The sequence below is a fragment of the Melanotaenia boesemani genome, chromosome 23 (genome assembly GCF_017639745.1).
Source record: "Melanotaenia boesemani isolate fMelBoe1 chromosome 23, fMelBoe1.pri, whole genome shotgun sequence".
NCBI lineage: Eukaryota > Metazoa > Chordata > Actinopteri > Atheriniformes > Melanotaeniidae > Melanotaenia > Melanotaenia boesemani.
Window position 1 is genome coordinate 6,195,834 of NC_055704.1, and position 24,745 is coordinate 6,220,578.

Consider the following 24,745-nt stretch of genomic DNA (forward strand, 5'->3'; position numbering starts at 1 on the left):
ACAAAGGCCACGTGGTATGGAGGAGGCATCGTTTCCGGGTTTGGTTTTATCAGAAGACGCGATCAACAAATTGATACCATGATCAGTCAGAATTGATGCTGACGGCCGAACAGAACCGCACCGGCTTCTGTGGGTCCGTCATGTCCAGACAGAGAGGCGGGAAGACCCTGATCATCGCAGACGGTGAGTCCTGAGGTCTACCTGGTTCAGTTTACACCCGGATCCGGTCGGGTCAGAAACGAATCTGGAATATTTTACACGCTGTGACAAAGCAGTGGGACGAGGTCTGGGCGGGATGGACGTCCTCAGTTCAGGATGGTATTGTAAATAAAACTATTTCTTCTTCTAAGAAAACAAAGACAAGAGTTAGACTGAAATGAAAAAAGAAATTAAACACAAATGACAGGACAGACATGGGACGTGTCTTCTAGGACAAGTAGAGCTTTTACAAGTCTGTTTATCAGCACTGAGGACAACTAGTTGCTCAGGTCATCATCTCTGCATATCGATTTGTCTATGGGGCTATTATTGTAGCAATATTATCTACAAATCCGTGTTGAAAGTCACAAATGCATACAGAGAGTCGTGTATCCGTATCTTAATTTGTGTGTGCACAGTTGGATTCGCAAATGTGTAAATAAATCCACAAATGTGTGATGAGATTTCTGTGTCTGTACAAGAATCTGCAAATGTGTAAAACAACTTGTGTGTAACCCGGTTTGCAAATGTGTAAAAAAATTCCACAAATCTGTATTTAAAGTTGCAAATGTGTAGACCAATCTGTAAATGCGTGCTAAGATCTGCACATGTGCAGACCGATCTGTATCCACAGAGAGACATGAATGCCTGGAGTATTTCAGCTACAAGACCCAGAAATACAGACAAATCGCTGGTTACGAGTCAAGCAGCTTCTGGATTGGCTCTCTCTACACACGTGGATTTTGCTACACTTGTTCCGTGAGAAATCCACAAATGCGTGTCAGGATTCGTATCCGTAACGCTTGGGTTTGCGTGCCCTGACCGCTGGCTCACAGGCTGCCGCACTCCGGCTGCCGTTGGTTCGCTTGCTCTGCTGCTGGCGGTAATATAATTACTGCGGTCAAGCCAGCCGCCTTTCGTTTTCGCGTAGTCAAGCCAGCCGCTCCTACATTTTCAGTGCGCACCTACCGTCAGTTTACGGTAAATGCAAGCGTACTGCTGCAAGGAAATTATTTCCGGTTCACAAAATAAAAGCACGAATTTAAATGTGTATTATCAAGTGATGTTTTAAGAAACTGATTCACGTTAACTGTAAACTATCGGGGTATACTGCTAACATTTACACTAAATAAATACCTTAGAATGTATGGAGTTGAAAACAGTTTTATCTATCTATCTATCTATCTATCTATCTATCTATCTATCTATCTATCTATCTATCTATCTATCTATCTATCTATCTATCTATCTATCTGTCTGTCTGTCTGTCTGTCTGTGCTAATAAACATATACTGAGGCCTTAAAGCAAATACTAAGTGGTGTATGTTGACCATCCTTGACGGCACTATCATTCTGGACTGCTTTGGGGTCAATAGGTCACATGACCTCAAAGCTATTGAGCGAAAATGCTCATATTTACACTTTAAAAATCATTTAAAATATATTAAGACCTTAAAGCAAATACTAAGTGGTGTATGTTGACCATCCTTGATAGCACTATCATTCTGGACTGCTTTGGGGTCAATAGGTCACATGACCTCAAAGCTATTGAGCCGAAAATGCTCCCATTTGTTATGTAAATTTGATCAAAAACCAATAGAATAATGAAATGAAATACAATATATACAGTGGTCACACAGTAAAAGGACTTCAGATATCTCAAATTCAAACCTTTTTAAAACAAAAACAATTCTTCAACATGTGTAACTTAAGCATTGTGGGGAAAAAATGATGATAATGATATCTAACATTAAAATGACCTCAAAAACAACATCAATAAATACACAATGATAATAAATAAAAATAATACTAGTAATAATAACAATTTGAATTAGGAAATGACCATAAAATAGTTAATATATACATTTAACTATTTACACATGTCACTCTCAAAATGTCTATCAAAATATATATTTGGAAGTAAAGTAGATCTAAAACCAATAGAACAATAAAATTAAATAAAATAAATAGAATGGTCAAATGGTATATGAACTTTTCAAATAGTTTTAAAAGAAAAATAATTCTTCAACATGTGTAACCTCATCACTCTAAGAACAACAATAGTACCAATAAAATTGAAAATAACAACAATAATAATAATAACAAATAAACAAAGACAATAATATTTAAATGACCAAAAATGGTAAACATATATATATTTACTGTAACTATTTACACATCAATATCAAACTATCTTAAAGGCACTTTTCAAATAGTTTTAAAACAAAAACATTTCCTTAACATGTGTAACCTAATTACAACAACAAAAAACAAAACCTGTTCCTCCTCTCTTGCTCCTCTCATTACCAACATCATTCATTCCTCTTTACTTTCCGGAATCGTCCCTCCTGCACTTAAAACGGCTACAGTTACACCTATCCTGAAAAAACCCGGTTTGGACCCCACCAATTTTAATAACTTACGCCCTATGTCCAATTTACCTTTCATTTCCAAAATTCTTGAAAGGTCTGTTGCCTCTCAGCTTCATAACCACCTCATCACAAACAATATTTACGAGCAGTTTCAGTACAGTTTTCGTCCCCTCCACAGCACTGAAACGGCACTCCTCAAAATCTCCAATGACCTTATAGCTTCAGATTCTGGTTTACTGTCCATTCTCATCCTTCTTGACCTCACAGCAGCATTTGACACTTTCTCACCGCACTCTTCTTGACAGACTGTCATCTATCGGTATCTCCGGCACCCCTCTCACCTGGTTAACTTCTTACCTCTCTGGCCGCACACAGTTTGTTCAACTTAAATCACACAAATCCAACCCTTACCCTGTCTCTGCTGGTGTGCCCCAGGGCTCGGTCCTGGGGCCCCTACTATTCATCATCTACATTCTTCCACTTGGCTTCATTTTTCGTCGACATAATATTCATTTTCATTGCTACAAGGACAACACCCAGCTTTACCTCTCTACCAAACCATCTTCCTCACTTCCACCAACCTCCCTTACCCACTGTCTCCAAGAAATTCATTCTTGGTTTTCTTCCAATTTCCTAGAACTCAACAGTTCTAAAACAGAAGTCCTAATGATAGGCACGCCCCATATTCTCTCCAAATCTAATAGTTTCTCCATTTCCATCAACAATTCAACCATCCTTCCCTCCCCTCAAGTAAAGAGTCTGGGTGTTGTCCTTGACAGCACACTCTCTTTTCAGTCCCACATTAATAATATCACTCGGTCAGCATATTTTCATCTGCGAAATATTTCCCGTCTCCGTCCGTCTCTTACCCCCCATACCACTGCCATTCTCGTCCATAGCCTTGTCACCTGACGAATTGATTACTGTAAATCACTTCTCTTTGGTCTCCCCAACAAAGCCCTCCAAAGACTGCAGCTCCTTTAAAACTCTGCAGCTCGAATCATCACCCGGACACCCTCCACTCATCATATCACCCCCATCCTGCAACAACTTCACTGGATTCCCATAAAAAAAAGAATTAATTTCAAAATACTCCTTATCACTTTCAAAGCACTTCACAATCAGGCTCCACCATACATATCTGAGCTTCTACACATTTCCATTCCTGTCCGCTCACTCTGCTCCTCCACCTCTCTTCAACTTTCTGTTCCCCCTGCCCGCCTTGTCACTAAGGGGAGTAGAGCATTCAGCCGCTCTGCTCCCCGTCTTTGGAACTCCCTCCCCCCTGATCTTCGTGCCATAGACTCTCTCCCTCTCTTTAAATCTAAACTGAAAACACACTTGTTCAGACAGTCCTATGCCATCTAGTTTTTCACTCACCATTACACTGTTGTCGTCTGTTTTGCTTGTTAGTGCTTTGCTTGTTAGTTTTTTGTATACTTCTCTCTCCTATGTTTTTAAATGTTTTCATTCTCCTGTAAAGTGTACTTGGGTTTTTTGAAAGGAGTTTTTAAATAAAATGTATTATATATATATATATATATATATATACACACACATATATATTTCATGTTATTTCAAAAGTTATTACAATAACTCCCAGGTCATGTGACCTATTGACCCCAAAGCAGTCTAGAATGATAGTGCTATCAAGGATGGTCAACATACACCACTTAGTATTTGCTTTAAGGTCTTAATATATTTTAAATGATTTTTAAAGTGTAAATATGAGCATTTTCGCTCAATAGCTTTGAGGTCATGTGACCTATTGACCCCAAAGCAGTCCAGAATGATAGTGCCGTCAAGGATGGTCAACATACACCACTTAGTATTTGCTTTAAGGCCTCAGTATATGTTTATTAGCACAGACAGACAGACAGACAGACAGACAGACAGATAGATAGATAGATAGATAGATAGATAGATAGATAAAACTGTTTTCAACTCCATACATTCTAAGGTATTTATTTAGTGTAAATGTTAGCAGTATACCCCGATAGTTTACAGTTAACGTGAATCAGTTTCTTAAAACATCACTTGATAATACACATTTAAATTCGTGCTTTTATTTTGTGAACCGGAAATAATTTCCTTGCAGCAGTACGCTTGCATTTACCGTAAACTGACGGTAGGTGCGCACTGAAAATGTAGGAGCGGCTGGCTTGACTACGCGAAAACGAAAGGCGGCTGGCTTGACCGCAGTAATTATATTACCGCCAGCAGCAGAGCAAGCGAACCAACGGCAGCCGGAGTGAGGCAGCCTGTGAGCCAGCGTCAGGGCACGCAAACCCAAGCGTTACGGATACGAATCCTGACACGCATTTGTGGATTTCTCACGGAACAAGTGTAGCAAAATCCACGTGTGTAGAGAGAGCCAATCCAGAAGCTGCTTGACTCGTAACCAGCGATTTGTCTGTATTTCTGGGTCTTGTAGCTGAAATACTCCAGGCATTCATGTCTCTCTGTGGATACAGATCGGTCTGCACATGTGCAGATCTTAGCACGCATTTACAGATTGGTCTACACATTTGCAACTTTAAATACAGATTTGTGGAATTTTTTTACACATTTGCAAACCGGGTTACACACAAGTTGTTTTACACATTTGCAGATTCTTGTACAGACACAGAAATCTCATCACACATTTGTGGATTTATTTACACATTTGCGAATCCAACTGTGCACACACAAATTAAGATACGGATACACGACTCTCTGTATGCATTTGTGACTTTCAACACGGATTTGTAGATAATATTGCTACAATAATAGCCCCATATTTGTCTAAAAGGATTTAGAGTGAACACTGATCTGTCCAGCTGATCTGTCAGGTGTACCAGGTGAACCCGCCTCTAGCTGGGATAGGCTCAGCTTGTCCAGATGGTGTTTCCTGTCTTTCTGGAGGACAGGAGCTGCATCATGTTTAGTTTGATGATAATTACTGATAACATTAAAGAGCTAAGCTAGTAAAGCTTCACATATTCAATATTATAACTCATCTGTAGGTTTTTTTTTCTTTTTCCTCCTCAATTCTTGCCTTTTCACCCAAAAAACGGTTTATTGTGAAACCTGCAAGATGTAGAAGTTTCTACCCAGAACCTTCAGAGGTGTGAGACGGTGGTATGAAGTAAATCTGCTCTAACACAACTTCATATATACAAGTGTTTGGATTTCAACCAGTAGTTTTATGCAGCAAATGAATACATTTAATTTTTAAATCTGAATTAAACTCTTCTTTTTCTCAATAGTTGATTTTGACTTGTTTTTTCAGTGTTTTAAATTAAGTTTAAATTTGAAGATAAATAAACCAAAGAAAAGAAATCAAAAGGCCAAAGTCGATGCTTAAAATTAGCTGTCAGAAAATCCGTCATCAGTCCAGGGTGACGTCAAACCGGCACCCAGCCAGTCACATCATGCTCTGTTGGTCACCTGACACTGTGGTCAGCGGTTGAGGGAAAACTCTGGCAGTGAGGATGGAAACCCAAACGAGTCATTTTGGTAGATGAACACAGTTTTAACCCTTCCCATGAACAAGAGCGTGCATCGGACATGGTGTAGTTTGTCTGCCATGTTGGGGGAACCTGGCTCCTGGTTCAGGTTTCTCACTAGGAAACTGCAAAAAACAAGTCTAAAACATGCTAGAAAAACATGCTAGAAAGAAACGTTGCCATGATTAGCTGACAGGAGTCGCTACGATACAGAAACAGGATTAATGGTTGAACCAGATGTTTCCACCTGTTCCATTGTCAGTGTTTACCTGCTGTTTGTGGGCGTTCCTACACCTGTCATGGATCTATAAACGTTGTAATTAAATGTTAAAGCAGACGTTTTACAGACGGATGGATAAAAACTGCCAGTCTACTTCACCATCACACTCATCATTTATAGCTTCATTTTTGATCTGGAATCAGATCCATATCTACTCGCCTGTCTGGTTAATTTCTGATCAGTTAATATGTTATAGGTTTCATGTCTAAATAAAATTAATGCCTTAAAAAATTAATGCGTTTAATTTGATTTTACGTTCCAAACAACGTGGAACGTTGGTCAGTACAGGGTTTCTGGTACACCAATTAAACTGAGACACAGGTTAGTGTGTCAGGTCAGTGATGCTAATTGAGCTATGTTGGCGCTATATTTAGCAAGTTTTTAGACCTGTCTATTGACTCGATTTCAAAGAAGCAACTAGCAACTAATCTAGAGACTTTTTCTGGTGTTACTGGAAACTTTTGGAAACTGATGTGAAAGCACGTTTACTTCTTCTCAATGAGCAGTCATTTCTAGAGCTCAGATTAAAATATTAATATTTGTGTCTATTATTTGCTTCAGTTGTCCATTTAAATAAAAAAAAATTTGATTTTTGGGGCAAATAATGTTATGAGATTAAAATGTGATTAATCAACTGTCCACTAATCTCTGGGAAGTGTCAGCCGAACGTGTTGCGGACAGACCGTCACCTAGGCGTGTTTTAGGGACATGTTGCAGACAGACCGTCTCCGACGCGTATTTTAGGGACATGTTACGGACAGACCATCTCTGCGCGTGTCTAAGGGACGTGTTGCGGACAGACCGTCACCTAGGTGTGTTTTAGGGACATGTTGCAGACAGAACGTCTCCGACGCGCGTCTAAGGGACATGTTGTGGACAGACCGTCTCCGACGCGTGTTTTAGTGATGTGTTGCAGACAGACCGTCTCTGACACGGGTTTTGGGGACATGTTACGGACAGACCATCTCTGACGCGTGTCTAAGGGACATGTTGCGGACAGACCATCTCCGACGCGTGTCTAAGGGACATGTTGCGGACAGACCGTCTCTGACGCATGTCTAAGGGACATGTTGCGGACAGACCGTCTCTGACGCGTGTCTAAGGGACATGTTGCGGACAGACCGTCTCTGACGCATGTCTAAGGGACGTATTGCGGACAGACCGTCTCCGACCCGTGGTTTAGTGACGTGTTGCGGACAGACCGTCTCCGATTGGGTCTATTGTTAGGTTTGCTAGGTTTCTTAGATGTTTGGCCTTTTAGTGCTTAAAGATTTTTCATCTTTCTTCAGATAACGAGGAGCCGGCCGAGGAACTGAACCCATTCTCTTTCAAAGAGTTTCTCCGCTGGAAGGACTCTGACCAAGATCTGGACCACGACCAGAGTCATGGGCAGGTATGGAAGTACCAGCAGAACTAGAGAAAGAGTTTCAGAAGTGGTCTAAAATCTGTTTCTGAATTCTGGGAGCTTTAGCAGCTGTTTCCTGTGAGAGGCTCCTCTGGCTGCACATGCAGTGACATCATCACTGACATCATCATAGCTTAACTGTTCAGTTTGTTGCTTCCCATCATACTTGGCTATAACGATCTCATCACTGTTTGTGTGATGTCTGTCCAATCAGGAGGAGGAGGAGTGGGGGCGGAGTTTCCTGTCAGGTGTAGACAGCACATCCTCCCTCTGCACCGAGGAGGAAGAGGAGGAAGAGAAGGAGGAGGTGGAAAAGACCAGGTGAGTGTGGTAAAATCTTATCCTGACTGTGTTGAAGCTGGACGTTTTCTTGAAATCTGAGGTGGAAACGCTTAATGTAGGTTGACACACCTTCACTACGCCCTCTACTCCAGATTAATGCTACGTCTGCTACTCCAGGTTAACGCACACACGCTGCTCCAGGCTAACATTACGACAACTCCTTCAGGTTTTTTTTTTTTTTTTTTAACCTGTCCTGTCCAGCATCATAGCAAGCAATATGATAATCTGGTTGCTGTATTGTGCTGAACAAATTTGCTCTGCCAAGGGGAGGCCTATAGGTAAGGTTCCTCTTGATAATGTGATTAATTAATTAATTTATTAATTTACTTTTAATCACGTAATCTTGCTGGACACAAAAACATCACAGACAGAAGGCAACGACCCTTCAATCCACACCATCCCCAGACAACAAACTCCTGTACATGAACACACCAAAAAATGTCCTACAACTTTTACCAAAAAAAAAAAACAAAAAAAAAAAACGGAGCTGCTAGTCATTAAGAGTTCTTAAATAATAACCAAATCAAACAGACATATCATGAAAGTAGCACAACAGCGACCAGATGCTACCTCACAGGAAAAAAAAGAAGAATTATCTCTTAGTGTATAAACCCACTGGACAACTCAGTGACTGTGTCAGCATGCAGAGCATGAGGAATAAGGAGTGATCAGTGATGAAGAGTGGTGAGATCGTGCAAATGCGACCACGTCTCTACGGAGGTCAGATGCAGACCAGGGCAGCCCAGAGACCCGGGCCCTCAGCAGCAGCCCCAGAGCACTAACCCAAGCTACCACACCACGAAGACGACTCCAACCCCACCCGAAGGGCAGCAGAGGAGAGCCCCAGCAAGAGTCCCCCACGGTATTGGGGCACAGGCACAGCCCCCCCCCCCCCCCCCCCCCCCCCCCCCCCCCCATCTCACCCCACACTCACACCCTCCCCTGTTCCGTACCCACAAGCACTCACTATCACACAGTCACGTCACACATAAGCCACCCACCATGCCCCGTGGGGGACACCCCAGGCAGACCAGTCGACAGTTGATGCTACACCCGCTTCTCCAGGTTAACACTACGCCCACTATTCTAGCTTAATGCTACGCCAGCAACTCCAGGTTAATGTTACACCCGCTACTCCGAATTAATGCTACGCCCGCTTCTCCAGGTTAACGCTACGTCCGCTACTCCAGGTTATCGCTATGCATGCTCCTCCAGGTTAACACTACGCCTGCTACTCCAGGGTAACACTACACTCACTCCTCCAGGTTAACGCTACACCTGCTACTCCATGTTAACTCTACGGCCACTACACCCGCTACTTCAAGTTAACGCTACGCCTGCTCCTCAAGGTTAACGCTATGCCCGCTACTCCAGCTTAACACTATGCCTACTACTCCAGATTATCGCTATGCCCATTCCTCCAGGTTAACGCTACGCCTGCTAATCCAGGTTAGTGCTACGCCCGCTGTTCCAGGTTAACGCTATGCCCACTACTCCAGGTTAGGGCTATGTCCGCTCCTTCAGGTTAGCGCTATGCCTGCTGCTCCAGGTTAACGCATCACCTGCTTTTCCAGGTTTTCCTCTCAACCTGAAGGGGGTCCCACAGCAGAAGGACAAGAGAACTATGAAGGAGATGATACTTCAATTGCAGAAGAATTCATCTCATTTAGCAGGAGGAGCAATGAGAAGAGCAGCCTGATGCAGAAGGTGAAACAAATTCCTTTTAAACATAACTGTGATGTTTCTATGATGAGTGAAAATAATCAGAGATGTAATGTGAGACACAAGAGGAGGAGCTGAATGTGTTTAAACAGGAAACCTGGTTGGTGTTTAGAAGAAATGTCTTGTTGGACACTAGGGGACAATCTGGTAGAAAGTTCAACTTGAAACTCGAGTGTCTGATCACATAAACGCTGTCTCTCAGCTGGAGGAGGAGAACATGTCATTGAGGAGAACCATTCGGGAGTTGCAGAGGAGAGCCCAGGACAACCATCGCAGGTCAGCAACGACCAATCACAGCATGGCACTGCCATGACTGTTTACCCACAATGGCTCTGTGTCTCTTCCTCCATCCTGCAGGGCTTCTGAGCTGTCGGAGGAGCTGCTGCTGAGGAGGCGTCAGGAAGAGAAGGAGGCGCAGGACCTGGAGAGCATGGTCCAATCTGTGGAGCAGAACCTGCACCTGATGACGGTGACACACACACACAGAAACACACTCTGCATTTGCTGATCTCTGGTGTTTACAAACAGGTTGTAACGTCTGAGATAAGCTGGAGTCTCTGTGCGTCTGTGTGTGCGTGTGTGTGTGCGTGTGTGTGTGTGTGTTAGAGGCGAGCAGTGAAAGCAGAAAACAGCGTCTCCAAACTGAAGGCGGAGCTTCAGCAGCTGCAGGTCAGTTTTCTGTATCTAAACCAAATCCATCTCCAGTTTATCAAACTTAACGTCATCAGTTAAATGACACAATCCAATGATATCATCACAAAGACATTTATTTATCATGTGAACAGCAAGAAAACCAACACTCAATGGCGTTAGCTAACACTGGAAGGCTTTAGTTAACACTGGGAGTGTGTCTCAAGCCGCGCACTTACATGAGTGCACTGGAAGGTAGTGCGTAGTGCGCACTAAGCACTACCTTCTGTAGTGCACACTATCGTGGGTAAGTCCTGATCCAAATTGAGCACTAACGTTTTGCATTTACCGGTAGTGACGTACCAGCTTAGCAGCGCCGCTCTGTTAATATACCTTTTTTTTTTCTTCCAAAATCCAAAATCACGTCAACATATGTGTTTGCATAACAATAGAAACCATCAGCACACGCATGTCTCCCCCATACTTGTTAGTATAAAGTGCAATTTAAAACACTGAAAAACAGCTTTTAAATAAGCAAAGATTTCTTAACTGAAATAAAGAAAACATTTTATTTAAAATTTTTATTAAAACATTTCTCTCTTGCCGCCTCCTCTTCTCCACAACAGCGTCCTGGCCCGCAGGTGGTAAATGCCTCAGTGTCACTGTTGGCTTGGTAGTTTGATGCCACAGTGACCTACGGTGAACACAGAATGGAAGTTTATATAAAAGCAAACATTATTATGTACTTTATGGGTACTTTTAACATCACTTTAGATAAGCGTCTGCAATCAGCTACGGCTTCGTCAGCGGTACCATGGAAACGGGCCGGTTCTCTAACCAGCAGTGTTTCCTAATCAGTTTTCAGATCAAGGACCATTTCGTTTACGCCAGAGACCCCGCAGTGCTTAATCTGGAGGTTCAACAATCATGAATAAACATACGGAACCTATAGCATTAATAATTTTTAACACTTATATAAATCGGCTATAAAACTGCTGACATTTACGTTGCTAACTCTACTGCAGCCTCCAACAAATAATCAGATCCATAACTGTCATCAGGGATAGAAGAGATAAGAAGCATACTACAGTTTATATTAGAATTTTGATCAAATAACTTCATACTTACAACAGTAGAAAACACCCTTCGCCTGCATCGGTACCGCTGAGTCGGTGGCTGCCAGCGCTGAAAAACTGGCTGAAAGTCCCTCCCCTTCCGCTACGTCAGCAAGATGGCGTCCGTTTAGTGCGTGTAGTGTCCATCGTTTCGCACTAGATTTTTGGCCGAGTTTAGGGCAGCATCCGGGCACTTTCAGTGCACTGAGTTTTTACTGAAATTTCTGTGTCAGCGCACTAAGCACTTAAATGTAGTGTTCGAAGTATAGAAGTGCACGATTTGGGACACACCCTGGGTGACGTTAGCTAAGACTGGGTGATGTTAGCTAACAGTGGATTGCATTAGCTAACACTGGATAGCATTAGCTAACACTGGATGGCTTTAGTTAACACTGGGTGACGTTAGCTAACACTGGATCACAATCGCTAACACTGGATAACGTTATCTAACATTGGATGATGTTAGGTAACGCTGTATGCGGTCCAGTATGATGTAAAATACACTGGATGGCATTAGTTAAGATTGGATAGCATTAGCTAATACTGGATGGCATTATTCAACACTGAATGCATTAGCTAACACCGGACAACATTTTTGAGGCCCTAGGGGCCTTAGTAGCTTGACAGGAAAGGGGATCAGAGAGTATGGGGAATGACATGCAGCAAAGGCTCCAAAGCCAGGACTCGAACCTGGACCAGGTGCTCTGAAGACAGTTTTGCCTGTGCCTTGGCGAGATGTTGCAGGTTGAGCTGGTTCATTTAGACACACCATGGGAAAGTTTTGATGACTGATGATATGGCACCATCCAAATCATTCTGCTTCACCTTGTCCTGCTGCTAACAGCAAATACTCTCCTCCTCCGTTGTCATGCTCACACACAGATAACACTGGCCCCTCAAAAATTTAAAAACGGGTCGGTCTTATCATTTTAAAACTAGAATGATCCAGATTCTGTAACTACTAAAATGGCCACCAGCGGTAAATCTGACCACTACATTTAAACTTCAATTAATTCCATTTATAGCTAACATACAGCTAAACTAATTCTACCTTATAGGTTATAGCCCTAATCAAATAATGTTTTACAAAACAAAGTATAAAGCAGCAACCGTGGCCTTGTTTTCCAGAGAAACAAACTAAATCTAAACATCAAATTGCAGAAGCCTATATATTTACAAAAAAACGGAGCTGGGGTGGATAAACCTGAAGTGAAGAACACCCAGACAACATGACATAAGTAAGAGTGAGGCCAGATGGTTTTGTCATGGCCATCTACATCAGGGTTATTCAGTTTGGTCCTATAAGGGCTGCAATTCAACAGGTTTTCCATGTGTCCCTGCTTCAACACATTTGCATCAAATTAAATGGATCTAACAGCTGCACCATGACTAATTAATTTGAGTAATTTACTATGAGGCAAAAATCTAACTCTTCAGAAGTCCTGGCAGCACAGACCACTTCTCAGCTTCTGCTTACAACTTTGCCTGCTGCCAGTGTCAGAGGTTTTTTCCGAGCTTCTTCCTACCTGGCTCTTCCTCCTTTCAGGAGTCTGTTGCAGCTTTAAATTGTACTGCAGTCCACTTGGTTCCACCGACCTTGCTGGCTGTTTCCCTTCATAAACTTCGCTAGACATTCCTCTGCAGACACCCCTTTCAGCTGTTTGGGTTTCAGGACACTTCTTGATGCTGAGATGGACATTTATTCCTAAAAGGTCCAGTATGATGTAAAACCCAGCATGGATCCATCTTTGCATACACCCTAGTTTACAGAATACTTCCACATCATCTGATCCAGAATGTCAGGAATCTAAACATAGAACAGCGTTTAGTCAAAATGACTTCCTGTAGCCAAAATAGGTAGAAATTATCGTATTTCCACTGTTCTTTACATAGTAAATATTAAAACTAGTTTTAATGAAAAATTCAAGTAGTTTTAGGAAAAGTCAGGGAGCAGCATGGCTTCCTGATTTTATTTGACTAAGTTATTGATTATGCAAATTCCAAAGCAATCAAAATGTCCACCTTGGTCGTTCTAGTATTAAATTTTCTGGTCAGATTACTATCACATGTACAGTCATGTTATGTCTATATTACAACAATTACAGTAGTCTCAGATTTAATTATTTACATAGTATCCTCATCACAGAATCAGGTAAATATTTCAGTTTGATAATAAATACACTGTTCTGCTTTTGTTTGAAATTTGGTTTAAATAAATTACATTTATGAAAAATAGTTTGTACCAGTCTGTATTCCCCTGCCATGTGTTTGCTGCTGCGGTGGCCATGTTTGCTTCTCCACCGTCTCTCTCCAACTCAGAGTCTGACTCAGAAGCATATAGTCCGCTCGGTACAGTTCGATCTTCTAAGGTGTGATGCTAGCATATTCCTCGGCATCACCACACTCTCCTGAACTGGAACTGACTGATGGCTCCACCACACAAACCAGACTAGATGTGCTCCATGTTTTCAGCCACTTTTATTGTGCTTGTAGATGGTCATCCAGTAGTAAGTTGTTCTCTTGCTGACGTTACATGGCGGGGGTTTCCCAGCCACTGGTGTGGCACTCTTTTCAAATATTTTGTATGGATTGAACTGCTAACTTATAAAACCAATGTAGCCTCTGGGCTCTTTTTGGCCCTCTAGGTGGCACTTAAGGCCTGAGCAGGGGCCACGGCCCCATGGTTGGGAATCACTGATCTATATCTCAGATTTAGAGGATGTGTTCATGGGTGTTTTTGTGTGTTTGAGGTGGAGGTGGACTCTCTGCGCTCTGAGAACAACAAACTGAAAGCAGCAGATTCTCATCTCGTCATGACGATGAGACAAAATGCCCAGGTGGCATCAGAGTACCTGAACAAGACAGCGAGCCACGCCCACTCTTCCATCCAGTCAGTACCCACACACACACACACACACACACACACATTAATGCAGTTTTGTTGCCATGAAGAACATTTCAGGTGGCCCAACGCACTCACATGAACCAAGGTTTGTTCCTCCTCCAGTTCCAACAAAGCTCAGCTTGATCCACACAGGAAAGATTTGTCCCTGATGTGCTGCACTTGTATCACGGCGTTACTACCGAAAGCCTAGGAATTCTCTCTTTGCACAGCATTTCTCATTATTTTTAAATCTGTACTTTTAAAAAGTTGGTAAAACCAGGTTTCCTCTCACAGAGTAGAAGATGTGAGTTTATAATCCTGTTTTTCAATTCCAGCAGGTAAACACACCTGATGGCTGAAAGTATCAGCCATTAAAATGGAACTTCTCAGTTTTAAGTTAATCCTGCTGACTAGTTTCCTTTTAACTAAGAACTCTAGAAATTTTAATTCTGTTTTAATCATATAAACTTGACTATCACATTAAGGTTTAACATTATAATAAATAGTTTAACTGCTGATGGACTGAGGGACTCTGGGTCAGCTTTCTGTCTTATATCGACCATCCTCACATCTGGGAAGTCTTCCCTTGGTCATTATGGATCTTTCTTACCTCCTGGAGGGCTTAGGACATTACCAACTGACTTGAGGTGGTTTCAGATGACATGCTCTGCCACAGTCAAGGAGTAACTAAAAGTAGGAGGGGACACTGTGTGGGAGGGGTCACATGCTCAGACATACATGAACACTGCATGTACCTGAACACAGACTTCCTCAGCTTGTTGCTGGGACGTGTCCGGCGTCCTTGTTGTGGTGAGAAAGCTCATTAAACGTGTGAACCAGTGTTACTTTTAAACTGGAATAAATGTTTAATCTGATTGAGATTTTATTTTAAAATTTAAGGTTAAAAGGGTGGAGTGCTGTCTCTGGATTAGGAATGAGGTCCTGCCCAATTGGAGGAGTTCAAGTATCTCGGGATCTTGTTCACGAGTGATGGAAGGATGGAGCGGGAGATCGACAGGTGGATCAGCGCGGCGTATGCAGTGATGCGGACTTTGCATCGGTCTGTCGTGGTGAAAAAGGAACTGAGCCAAAAGGCAAAGCTCTCAATTTACCGGTCGATCTGCGCTCCCACCCTCATCTATGGTCACAAACTTTGGGTAGAGACCGAAAGAACAAGATCTCGAATACAAGCCGTCAAAATTAGTTTTTTCTGCAGGGTGGCCAGGCTCTACCTTAGAGAATGGGTTAGAAGTTTGCTGTAAGGGGCTCAGAGTAGAGTCGCTGCTCCTCCACATCCAGAGGAGCCAGATGAGGTGGCTCAGGCATCTGGTCAGGATGCCTCCTGGACGCCTCCCTGGTGAGGTGTTCTGGGTAAGTCCCACCGGGAGAAGGCACCAGATAAGTGGCAGAAAAAGGATGGATGGGTGAATGAAATGATGTACGGATGGATGTACAGATGGATGGATGGATGGATGGACAGATGGATGTACAGATGGATGGAATGATTGATTGAATGATGGATTGAAGGATGGATGGATGTACAGATGGATGGATAAACACTTATCACTGACAGATGATCAATAGAGAGTTTATGGCTTTCATTAAGTTATATACCAGGTGGGAAAGGCTAACACAGGTGTTAATCATGAGTAGTTGTACTCATTTCCCTGGTTTAGACAAAAAATTCTGACTATGATTATCGTCTAGTTTAAAAGGCATCCCTACATAAAGTAGTGCAGCCTTATTTGTTGTATACCATGGGTCTCAAACTCCCAGCCCTAGAACACACCTTCTTTTTCCAAATTGTTTTGTGTGCTCCATTTTTACCAAAGGTTGGCATGACCGCACGCATACAAACCATGGTGACATGAAGGCCCAAAAGACGGTGATACGGAGCACTTCGTTCGTCTCCTGCGTCCTTTACTCGCATAATTTGCTCTTGCAGTTGCATTCCCTGATGGAGCACATAGAGCTAAAGACCAAGCTAAAGACTCAGTTGTTTAAGGAGCATTTCCACATTTAGCTTAACTAAATGAGTTAGAAAGATTTGTCCAGCTCTTTGGCTCAACCAAGTACTGAATAAGCTGTGTGCACTTATGCCCAAGTTGATATTATGTGATGAAATCATGCACTTATGACCAAGTTGATATTGTGTGATGAAATCGTAATCTTGTATTTAAATAAAATGACTAAAAAAAAAAAAAAAAAAAAAAAAATTAATTACATGCACTGCACTAGCACTACATGACAGCACCTGGGTCCAAAAGCGGTATGACTATCACTTAATTATGATGTCCCATCTTGTTTGAATTCATGCTTGTGTTGTTCTTACTCTCAAATGTAAGTCGCTTTGGATAAAAGCGTCTGCTAAATGACTGTAGAATAGAATAGTAGAATAGAATAGAGCTATACCACAAGAAATCACAGGGGGCAGTGTTGAGCAGTATAGCTGACATGCGACCAGTAAAAGGAACAAAGAAAAAGAAGCAGCCGTGATGTATTAAAAGACTAGACCTCCTCTATCTACTGAGCTGCCTCCTGATCCGTTTCTGAGCATGATCATCATGATCCTCCATGTTTGTTATGAAACTTACATCAGAACTCGGAGGAGAACTCTGCACTGCCTTCTGGTGGATGTGTTTGCTAACAGCTATGCTAACAAAAGTATGAAGGTAGTGAAGTTTGAGACAGACGTAGCTGTTCACGTACGTAAAGGCAGCAGAAATGAGCTTTAACAGTGACAGGGACTGAAACCTGTAAACTATCAGAGCAGCTGTCTGTGATGCTGAGAGGACGAACATCTGGCCACATGCCAAGCTTGTTAGGATAAAGTGGTTTTTGATGGATTCTGTTCACCGCCACGACACAACCACAATCAGCTTCTCTTGCCGCGATAACCAAATTTATCCACCCATTTTCTACCGCTTACCCGGGTCAGGTCACAGGGGCAGCAGCTAAAGCAAGAAGTCAGATTCTGATTTTTAAAAGGACTCCAGTAAAAAGTTTGTTTGTGGACACCGGGTGATAAAAATGTTAAATATAAGGCGTGAGTGACCAGGTCTCTTGCAGCAAGGCGGAGGTGAGAAAAGCCCCTGTTCTGAAGATCTGTTAATGATAAAGATTGAGAAGACTGGATCAGTTGTACTGTTTTTGTGGAACACTTGATGCGGCCCAGCCTCTCCCAGACTCCGCCTCCAGCAGCTCCCAGACAACCTTTCAGGCTTCTACTGTATGTTAATGCAGACATAAACAGATCCATTTTATCATGTCAGAAACGTCAAAGTTTTAGAAAATATGAATCAAAGAGTGAAACAACTGCTGTCATTGCTTTCATAGCGGTGAAATACTTAGACACCCTTTTACAAACAATAATAAAGATATTTACATCTTTAATGGTCTCAAGTGTGCGCATGTGTTAACAAGCATGCTTTTAAAAAGCTTTTCAGTCACTCCGGCCCTTTCCGTACTTTTAACTCTTTTTAACTCCTTCTGCTTTTTCTTTGTACGTCTTGTTTTGTTGGCCATAACTAGCTGCTCTCTCAATATGTGGGTTGAAAGAGTTTTTGTACTTGTTATCACGGCAGAACTTTTACTTTCGTGGAGAGTTGGGACCAAATAGCAAATCCAGAGATCAGCTGATCGCCCTGAAGCCGGCCGGACCAGTGGACAGACCCAGCGATTTACTGGCTGAAAACACACCAGAGATGCAGAGGAGGAGGACAGAAGAAAAGAAAAAGGGAGGCGGTGAGACAGTGGAGGCGTACAGAGAGGAAAAGTTACAAGCCGTGTCTCCCGTCTATTATAATGGGGAACGTGAGGTCACTGGCAAATAAGATGGACGAGCTGACAGCACTAACCCGGAGTCAGAGGGAGTATCGGGAGTGTAGCTTCATGTGCTTCCTGGAGACAAGGCTGCATCAGAATATTCCCGATGACAACATATCCATCGTGGGCTTTCACACTGTCCGGGCCGACAGAAAATGCACCATGAGCGTCAACAACCAGTGGTGTAACCCGGCCCACATGATCATCAAAGAGCAAAGCTGGGGACCGGACATTGAACTGTGTGCTGTTGGTCTCAGACCATATTATCTGCCTAGGGAATTTTCCCATGTCATCCTAGTGACAGTTTATGTCCCTCCTTCTGCAAACCCCACTGCTGCATGTGACACTGTTCATGTTACCATCGCCTGGTTACAGACTCAACACCCGAGTGCTTTCATTGTGATCTCTGGTGACCATAGACGCTACACTGTCAAACTTTGTGCAGTACATGGACTGTCCCACCAGAGAGGAGAGAATTATAGACCTGTTGTATGCAAACACTAAGGATGCCTACTGTTCCTCCCCTCCTCCCACTGGGGAAATCAGACCACAACCTCATTGTCTGTCTTCATGCTATGTGCCAGATTGTGAAGAGGCAGCCGGTGACCACAAGGGCTGCTAGGAGCTGGTCGGATGAGACGTTGGAGAAATTACAGGGATGCTTTGAAGCGACAGACTGGCGAGCACTCTGAGCCCTACACTGAGGAGTGTATTTCACTCTACATAGATTTCTACACTGATAGCATTGTCCCAACACAGTCTATTGTTACCCAAATAACAGGCCGTGGGTGACAAAAGACATCAAAGTCCTCCTCAATGACAAGAAGAGGCTTTCAGGGCTGGACACAAGAGGTGAGAACGATCCAGAGCTTACAGAGAGTCAAGATCAGGGAGGCTAAGGACAATTACAGGAGAACGCTGGAGTGGTAATTCCAACAGAACAGCATGAGAGAGGTTTGGAGCAGTATGAAGACCATCACTGGTTTCAGGCCATTCAACAGCGGAGAAGCTGAGGGCGATGAGGACAGGGCCAACGAGCTGAATATGGTTTTTAACAGATTGGACTCGCTCAGCCCCCTTCTGAGTCGTCAGGAGCAAGCCTGAAACCCCCTGGCACACCACCCAATCTCCCTTCCTCTCCTACTGCACCTCTGCCTCCGGCAATAGACCTGACAATCGTCCTTCACCTGTCAGCTTCACATGTAATCAGGTTGAGAAACAACTGAGAAGACTACACCCAGGCAAGGCAGCAGGACCGGATCGGGTGAGTCCCTGTGTCCTTAAAGCCTGTGCCTCCCAGCTCGTAGAGGCTTACACTACATCTTCATCATGGGTCTGAGTCTGCAGAGGGAACCAGTGTGGTGGAAGACGTCATGCCTCGTTCTTGTACCAAAGACCTCATATCCCAGTGGCCCCCAGGATTACAAATCTGTGGCACTGACTTCACATGTCATGGAGACCCTTGAGACCCATACTGGATCAGCTTTGACCAGTGTTGTTTTCGATGGTGATGACGAATTTATTTAGTTGACGAACCTTTTTTTCATGACGATAACAAGACTGTGACGAGCTAAAAATGGCTCTCTGATGACAAAAACATGACGAGACGTTTGTTGGATTTTGTTGACGAGATGAGACAAAAATGTTCAGGGGCTGATGGACCGACATTAAAAATGCAGGACATTTCTGCCTATTGTGAGCGCAATCTGTCAGCTGCACCTTGGCCACGCCCACCACGAGACAGACAAGTAGTTTATTCATTCATATGCCTTTCCAGTTTTCCTCTTCTGACATTGGTCGGAAGACACGGGGGAGGTCCTTCTTCTCCAGGGCTGAAGTAGCGTTTGCTTTGGGGTTAACTCCCTATGCTGCTCTTTACACTTGTTAACGGAATGAAACACGAGGAAAGGAAGGCAGCAGTTGACCTCGTTCATACTTTTTATACCACTTCTCCGCTCTCTTCACTCCCGATGTGCGTTTCCCTCCATGTGCACATTCACTCACGCTCACACATGCACTGAACTGGCTGAACCACACACACAGCAGTTAGACACATCCCATAATACAAAGATGAATCATGGCGGCAGCATCAACAAAGGGGTTTGGTAGAAGCGATGAAATGATATATGGACATATTTTAACTATAATCCATCATATGTTCTTCATCCACTGCTCATATTTTGGGCATGTGTATGTTCAGGGTGGAGTATTGCACTTCAGAAAATTCTCAGAAATAAAGTCACAGTTACCAAAGTAAGGATGTTGTTGCTCTTTGCTTTTTTGGAGTAATTGATTACAGTATTTGCTGTTGGTTGGGAAACCTTCTAAGTCTAAAAGCATTCCTTTTAATTTTGTAATTATTGATGAAAATAACCAAACAACAAGCTCACAATGTGTTGCTATATGTTGAACTTTTAGATCAGCTATTTTCTTGTGTGACATTTTTGTATGATGAAGTAGGGCATCAATTCATGAAAAAAGGTGAAATATAGAAATTAAAGGTTTCTGCCCAACAGCAGTTAAGTATATCATGGCAGCATTGCATCCCTGTTGATGGGAAAGTCTCGGCTAAAGCTATCAGTCTGGTAAAGGACCTGATTATTATGTAAAAGCATTAAGGTTAATGTTTTATATATTGCAATACTTGTTATAACCTGTCAACCTTGATTCCACTTTTAATACGTATTATTAACCTAAAGTAATTTGTTAAAAACTAATACTTTTTTTATTTGACTAAAACTAGACTAAAACCTTTTTGAGTTTTCGTCGACTAAAGCGAGACTAAAACTATCAAACTTAGGAACTACTAAAATGTGACTAAAACTAATAAGCATTTTCGTCCTGATGACTAAAACTAAGACTAAAACTGAGATGCCAGCCAAAAACAACACTGGCTCTGACCAATGATTAGACCACATATGAACCCCCTTCAGTTTGCATAACAGCCTCATCTCGGAGTTGAGGATGTCTTCATCTACCTGCTCAATCGTGTCTACACCCACCTGGACCAGCCGGCGAGCACTGTGAGGGTCATGTTTTTTGCTTTTCCAGTGCATTCAGTACCATCAGACCGACCCTCCTGGGTGAGAAGTTGACAGCGATGCAGGTAGAGGATTCTCTGGTGTCCTGGATTGTGACCTACCTGACCAGAAGGCCACAGCATCTGACTGCAGAGACCTGCCACCTTCAGAAGGTTTCTGATGACTCTGCTGTAGGTGGATGTATCAGTGGAGAAGATGAGGTGGAATATCGAGCTGCTGTGGACTCCTTTGTCACATGGTGTGAGCAGAATCATGTGCAGCTTATTATGACAAAGACTGAGGAACTGATTGTGGATTTTGGGAGATCCAAAACACCTGTAACACCTGTTTCAATGCAGGGCGTCAATGTGGAAGTGGTGAAGGATTACAGATACCTTGGGGTGCATATTGACAATAAACTGGACTGGGTTAAGAACACCATTGCAGTTTACAAGAAGGGCCATAGCCGTCTCTATTTGTTGAGACAGCTATGGTCATTTAACATTTACCAAACACTGCTCAGGATGTTTTATGAGTCTGCTGTGGCCAGTGCTATCCTCTATGCTGCTGCATTCTGGGACAGCAGGCTGAGGGTTGAAGACACAAACAAACTGAACAAACTGATCCACAAAGCTAGTAACATGGTGGGGATGGAGCTGGATTCTCTGACAGTGGTGTCTGAGAGGAGAATGTTGTCCATAATAAAGACAATACTGAACAATACCTCCCACCCGCTTTACAACCTGCTGATCAGCCACAGGAGTACGTTCGGTGAGATACTGATACCACCTAAATGCTCACTGAACCACACAGGAAATCATTCCTACCTGTGGCCATCACACTGTATAACTCCTCCATATAGCAACAACATCCACTGTTATACATTTACACTCTGCACTACATTTACACTTTACCGTTTATCATAGTACTCACAGCAGGATGTATCCTGTAACTGTTGGTAATTTTTCTTATTGTTATTTTATCTTTATCTTATGCTTTCTTCTTTGGTATTGAGTGACTGTGTGCGCACAATTTCCTCCGGGATTAATAAAGTGTTCTGATTCTGAAGTGTTACGGCAATACAGTATTTATGTGACACCAATATTTACGTGTGACAGGATATACAGTAATAAATCATATAAACGCTACTGAAGAGGTACTATGACGATCATCCACATGTGGTCAGAATATGTCTGAAAAGGAATTAAAGGCTCTCACACCTGCTCACCAACAGGATAAAACACTAATTAATATAACTGGCCAGGACCGATATGGTGGCGCTATAGATGTACCAACCATATAGGAGACCCGTCCCACCCTCCCGTGCTGGACCCCAAGGTGGAACAGGGAAAAATAAAAGAGTCCTGATTGGACCAGAGGGAGGAGGCAAGAACCAATCCCAAAGTGTTACTGGAACACGACCATTTCAGTGATTAATCTATAAATCTACCACTTCTTATCCACTCGTGTAGTAGTTGATACAGGTCATGTGACCACTGAACAGGAAACACAGGATCATACGGGTGCTATATATATATATATATATATATATATATATATATATATATATAGATGTTTCTTACCTCTTCACCTGTCTGTCATTATAACATGTGTGTATGTGTGTGTGTGTGTGTTCAGGCAGCTGTTGGGTGAAGCAGAACGTCTCCGTTTGGTCTCTCAGCTGCTGCAGTCCATCGATAAGATCTCCACTGTCCACGCAGAGTCCTGACCCCCTCAAACGGATGCGAGGATGTGGTTGTTGTGGAAACGAAGGAGATGTCAGCCAGTCCATCATGTTTCTGTACAGGTGTTGTATTTGAAGGAACTCACAGACAAATATAAAATGAAAAGTGTCATGTGACCAGCCACGTCCATGGTGGTGTGAAGCAGACGTCTGGTTAACAAGCTGCTCAGACCGCTGCGTGGCGATTGGTCAGTCTGGTGAACTGCTCGTTGATGGTTTTTATCTTCAGTCTGATTAAATATTCTCAGAATTGTTTGTGTTTCATGTTTGTTTTTGTTAAGTTCTTCGTGTGTTTAATTTGTGCTGATAGTGTAGTAAGATTTCAAGATTCCAAGATCTTTATTGTCATTATGCAGCATAACAAAATTTTGAGGAGTCTCTCGGCTTAACACACATAAATAAGAAAATAGAAATTTAACTGCCACACATACTTAAGTAAAAAGAAGGGGAAGAAGCTGTCTCTGAGTCTTTCTCTGGTGGTTTTAATGTTCCTGTCCAGCTTTCCTGATGGAAGCGTTACTAACAGGGCATTGCCCAGGTGGGTGGGGTCGGCTGCAATGCGTCCAGCCCTCTTCTGGACTTGGGCGGTGTAGATGTAGTCCAGGGGCCTCATTTATCAAACTGTGTGTAGCAGACTACAGGTGGCGTGAAGGGAAAAAGGAAAATGTGGTGCATAAAAACTTCCAGGTTTCTAAAAGCATGCACGTCCCACACCTGTTTCCGTTTATAATTCAAATCATCTCTAAAGCGGGTGCACATGAGGGAACGCCTTCCCACGCTCACATGGTGGCTATAAAAGGTCAGGTGAACGCCTGTAATAAATATTCAACACATCATTTCCATGATGGCTCAGGAGGGAAAAGAACAAAAACCCGTCAGTCTTAGTTGTCTGAGACTAACATCCTGATGGACAACGTTGAAAAACTAGAACAGGTTTTTATCTGGTGGGGATGGCGTGGTCATCACCAGGGTCAGAAAGGCAGAGGAGGGCAGCAGGTGGAGATGCTGTCAACGCCATGTCAGAGGGAAGACACGCCACAGTTGCTCCGGCTGGATATCTCAGTCAGCAGGACATCCGTCTGCCATGTGGGAGACTAAAGTTCGAATCCTACAGTCTGCTAGATGACAGTACTGATGACGGTAATTTAGTTATTTGTTTTATGTACAGATACATCTGTGATTGGTAGCAGTTTAGTTTATTTCTTTCTAGTTGCTAGACCTCCAGCCTCCAGTCTGCATCCTGCTCTGCTGGAATGAAGGACCAAAGCTACTTTTCACACTGACTGCAGCAGACTGTCACCTTATTTAACTGGATGGATTTTATAACATGGAAGTTCTGTTTCACAATGACAGAACATATTTTAGTGGTTGAGTTTCTTATTAATATCACCCTTTTTCCCGACAATCCTGCACAAGGAAAGCATCACCAGACTCTTGCAAAGTCTGAGGTGGCTCTGAATGATAAGACAAGAGAAAGCTGTGTTCTACCCCGTGTTGTCTCAGGAGTCATCATGACCAACTAAGGCTGGAGCCTCCCATGGACCTATGTTGTTAATAACAGGATTTGTGTGATAAACAACCTGTGTTATCTTGAAGAAACCCAGCTATGTTTTAGATTTGTGTCTCCCACAAATACCAGCTGGAACCAGGCCCATGGTCTGAGAGATGGAGCCTATTCGCACCCAGAGCAGGGTGCTCTGATATGGGAGATCATGCTTTA

The 24,745-nt window shown here is 42.9% G+C and overlaps 1 protein-coding gene across 1 annotated transcript; it reads left to right on the forward strand.

Moving 5' to 3' along the window:
- Positions 1-13: 13 nt before the first annotated feature.
- Positions 14-23,278, forward strand: entr1 (endosome associated trafficking regulator 1). Its single transcript, XM_041977050.1, has 9 exons — positions 14-183; positions 7,628-7,731; positions 7,958-8,064; positions 9,660-9,792; positions 10,010-10,083; positions 10,165-10,276; positions 10,414-10,476; positions 14,303-14,442; positions 22,920-23,278. Exons 1-9 carry the CDS (start codon positions 96-98, stop codon positions 23,008-23,010), a joined length of 912 nt encoding a protein of 303 aa, XP_041832984.1. The 5' UTR covers positions 14-95; the 3' UTR covers positions 23,011-23,278.
- Positions 23,279-24,745: the final 1,467 nt, after the last annotated feature.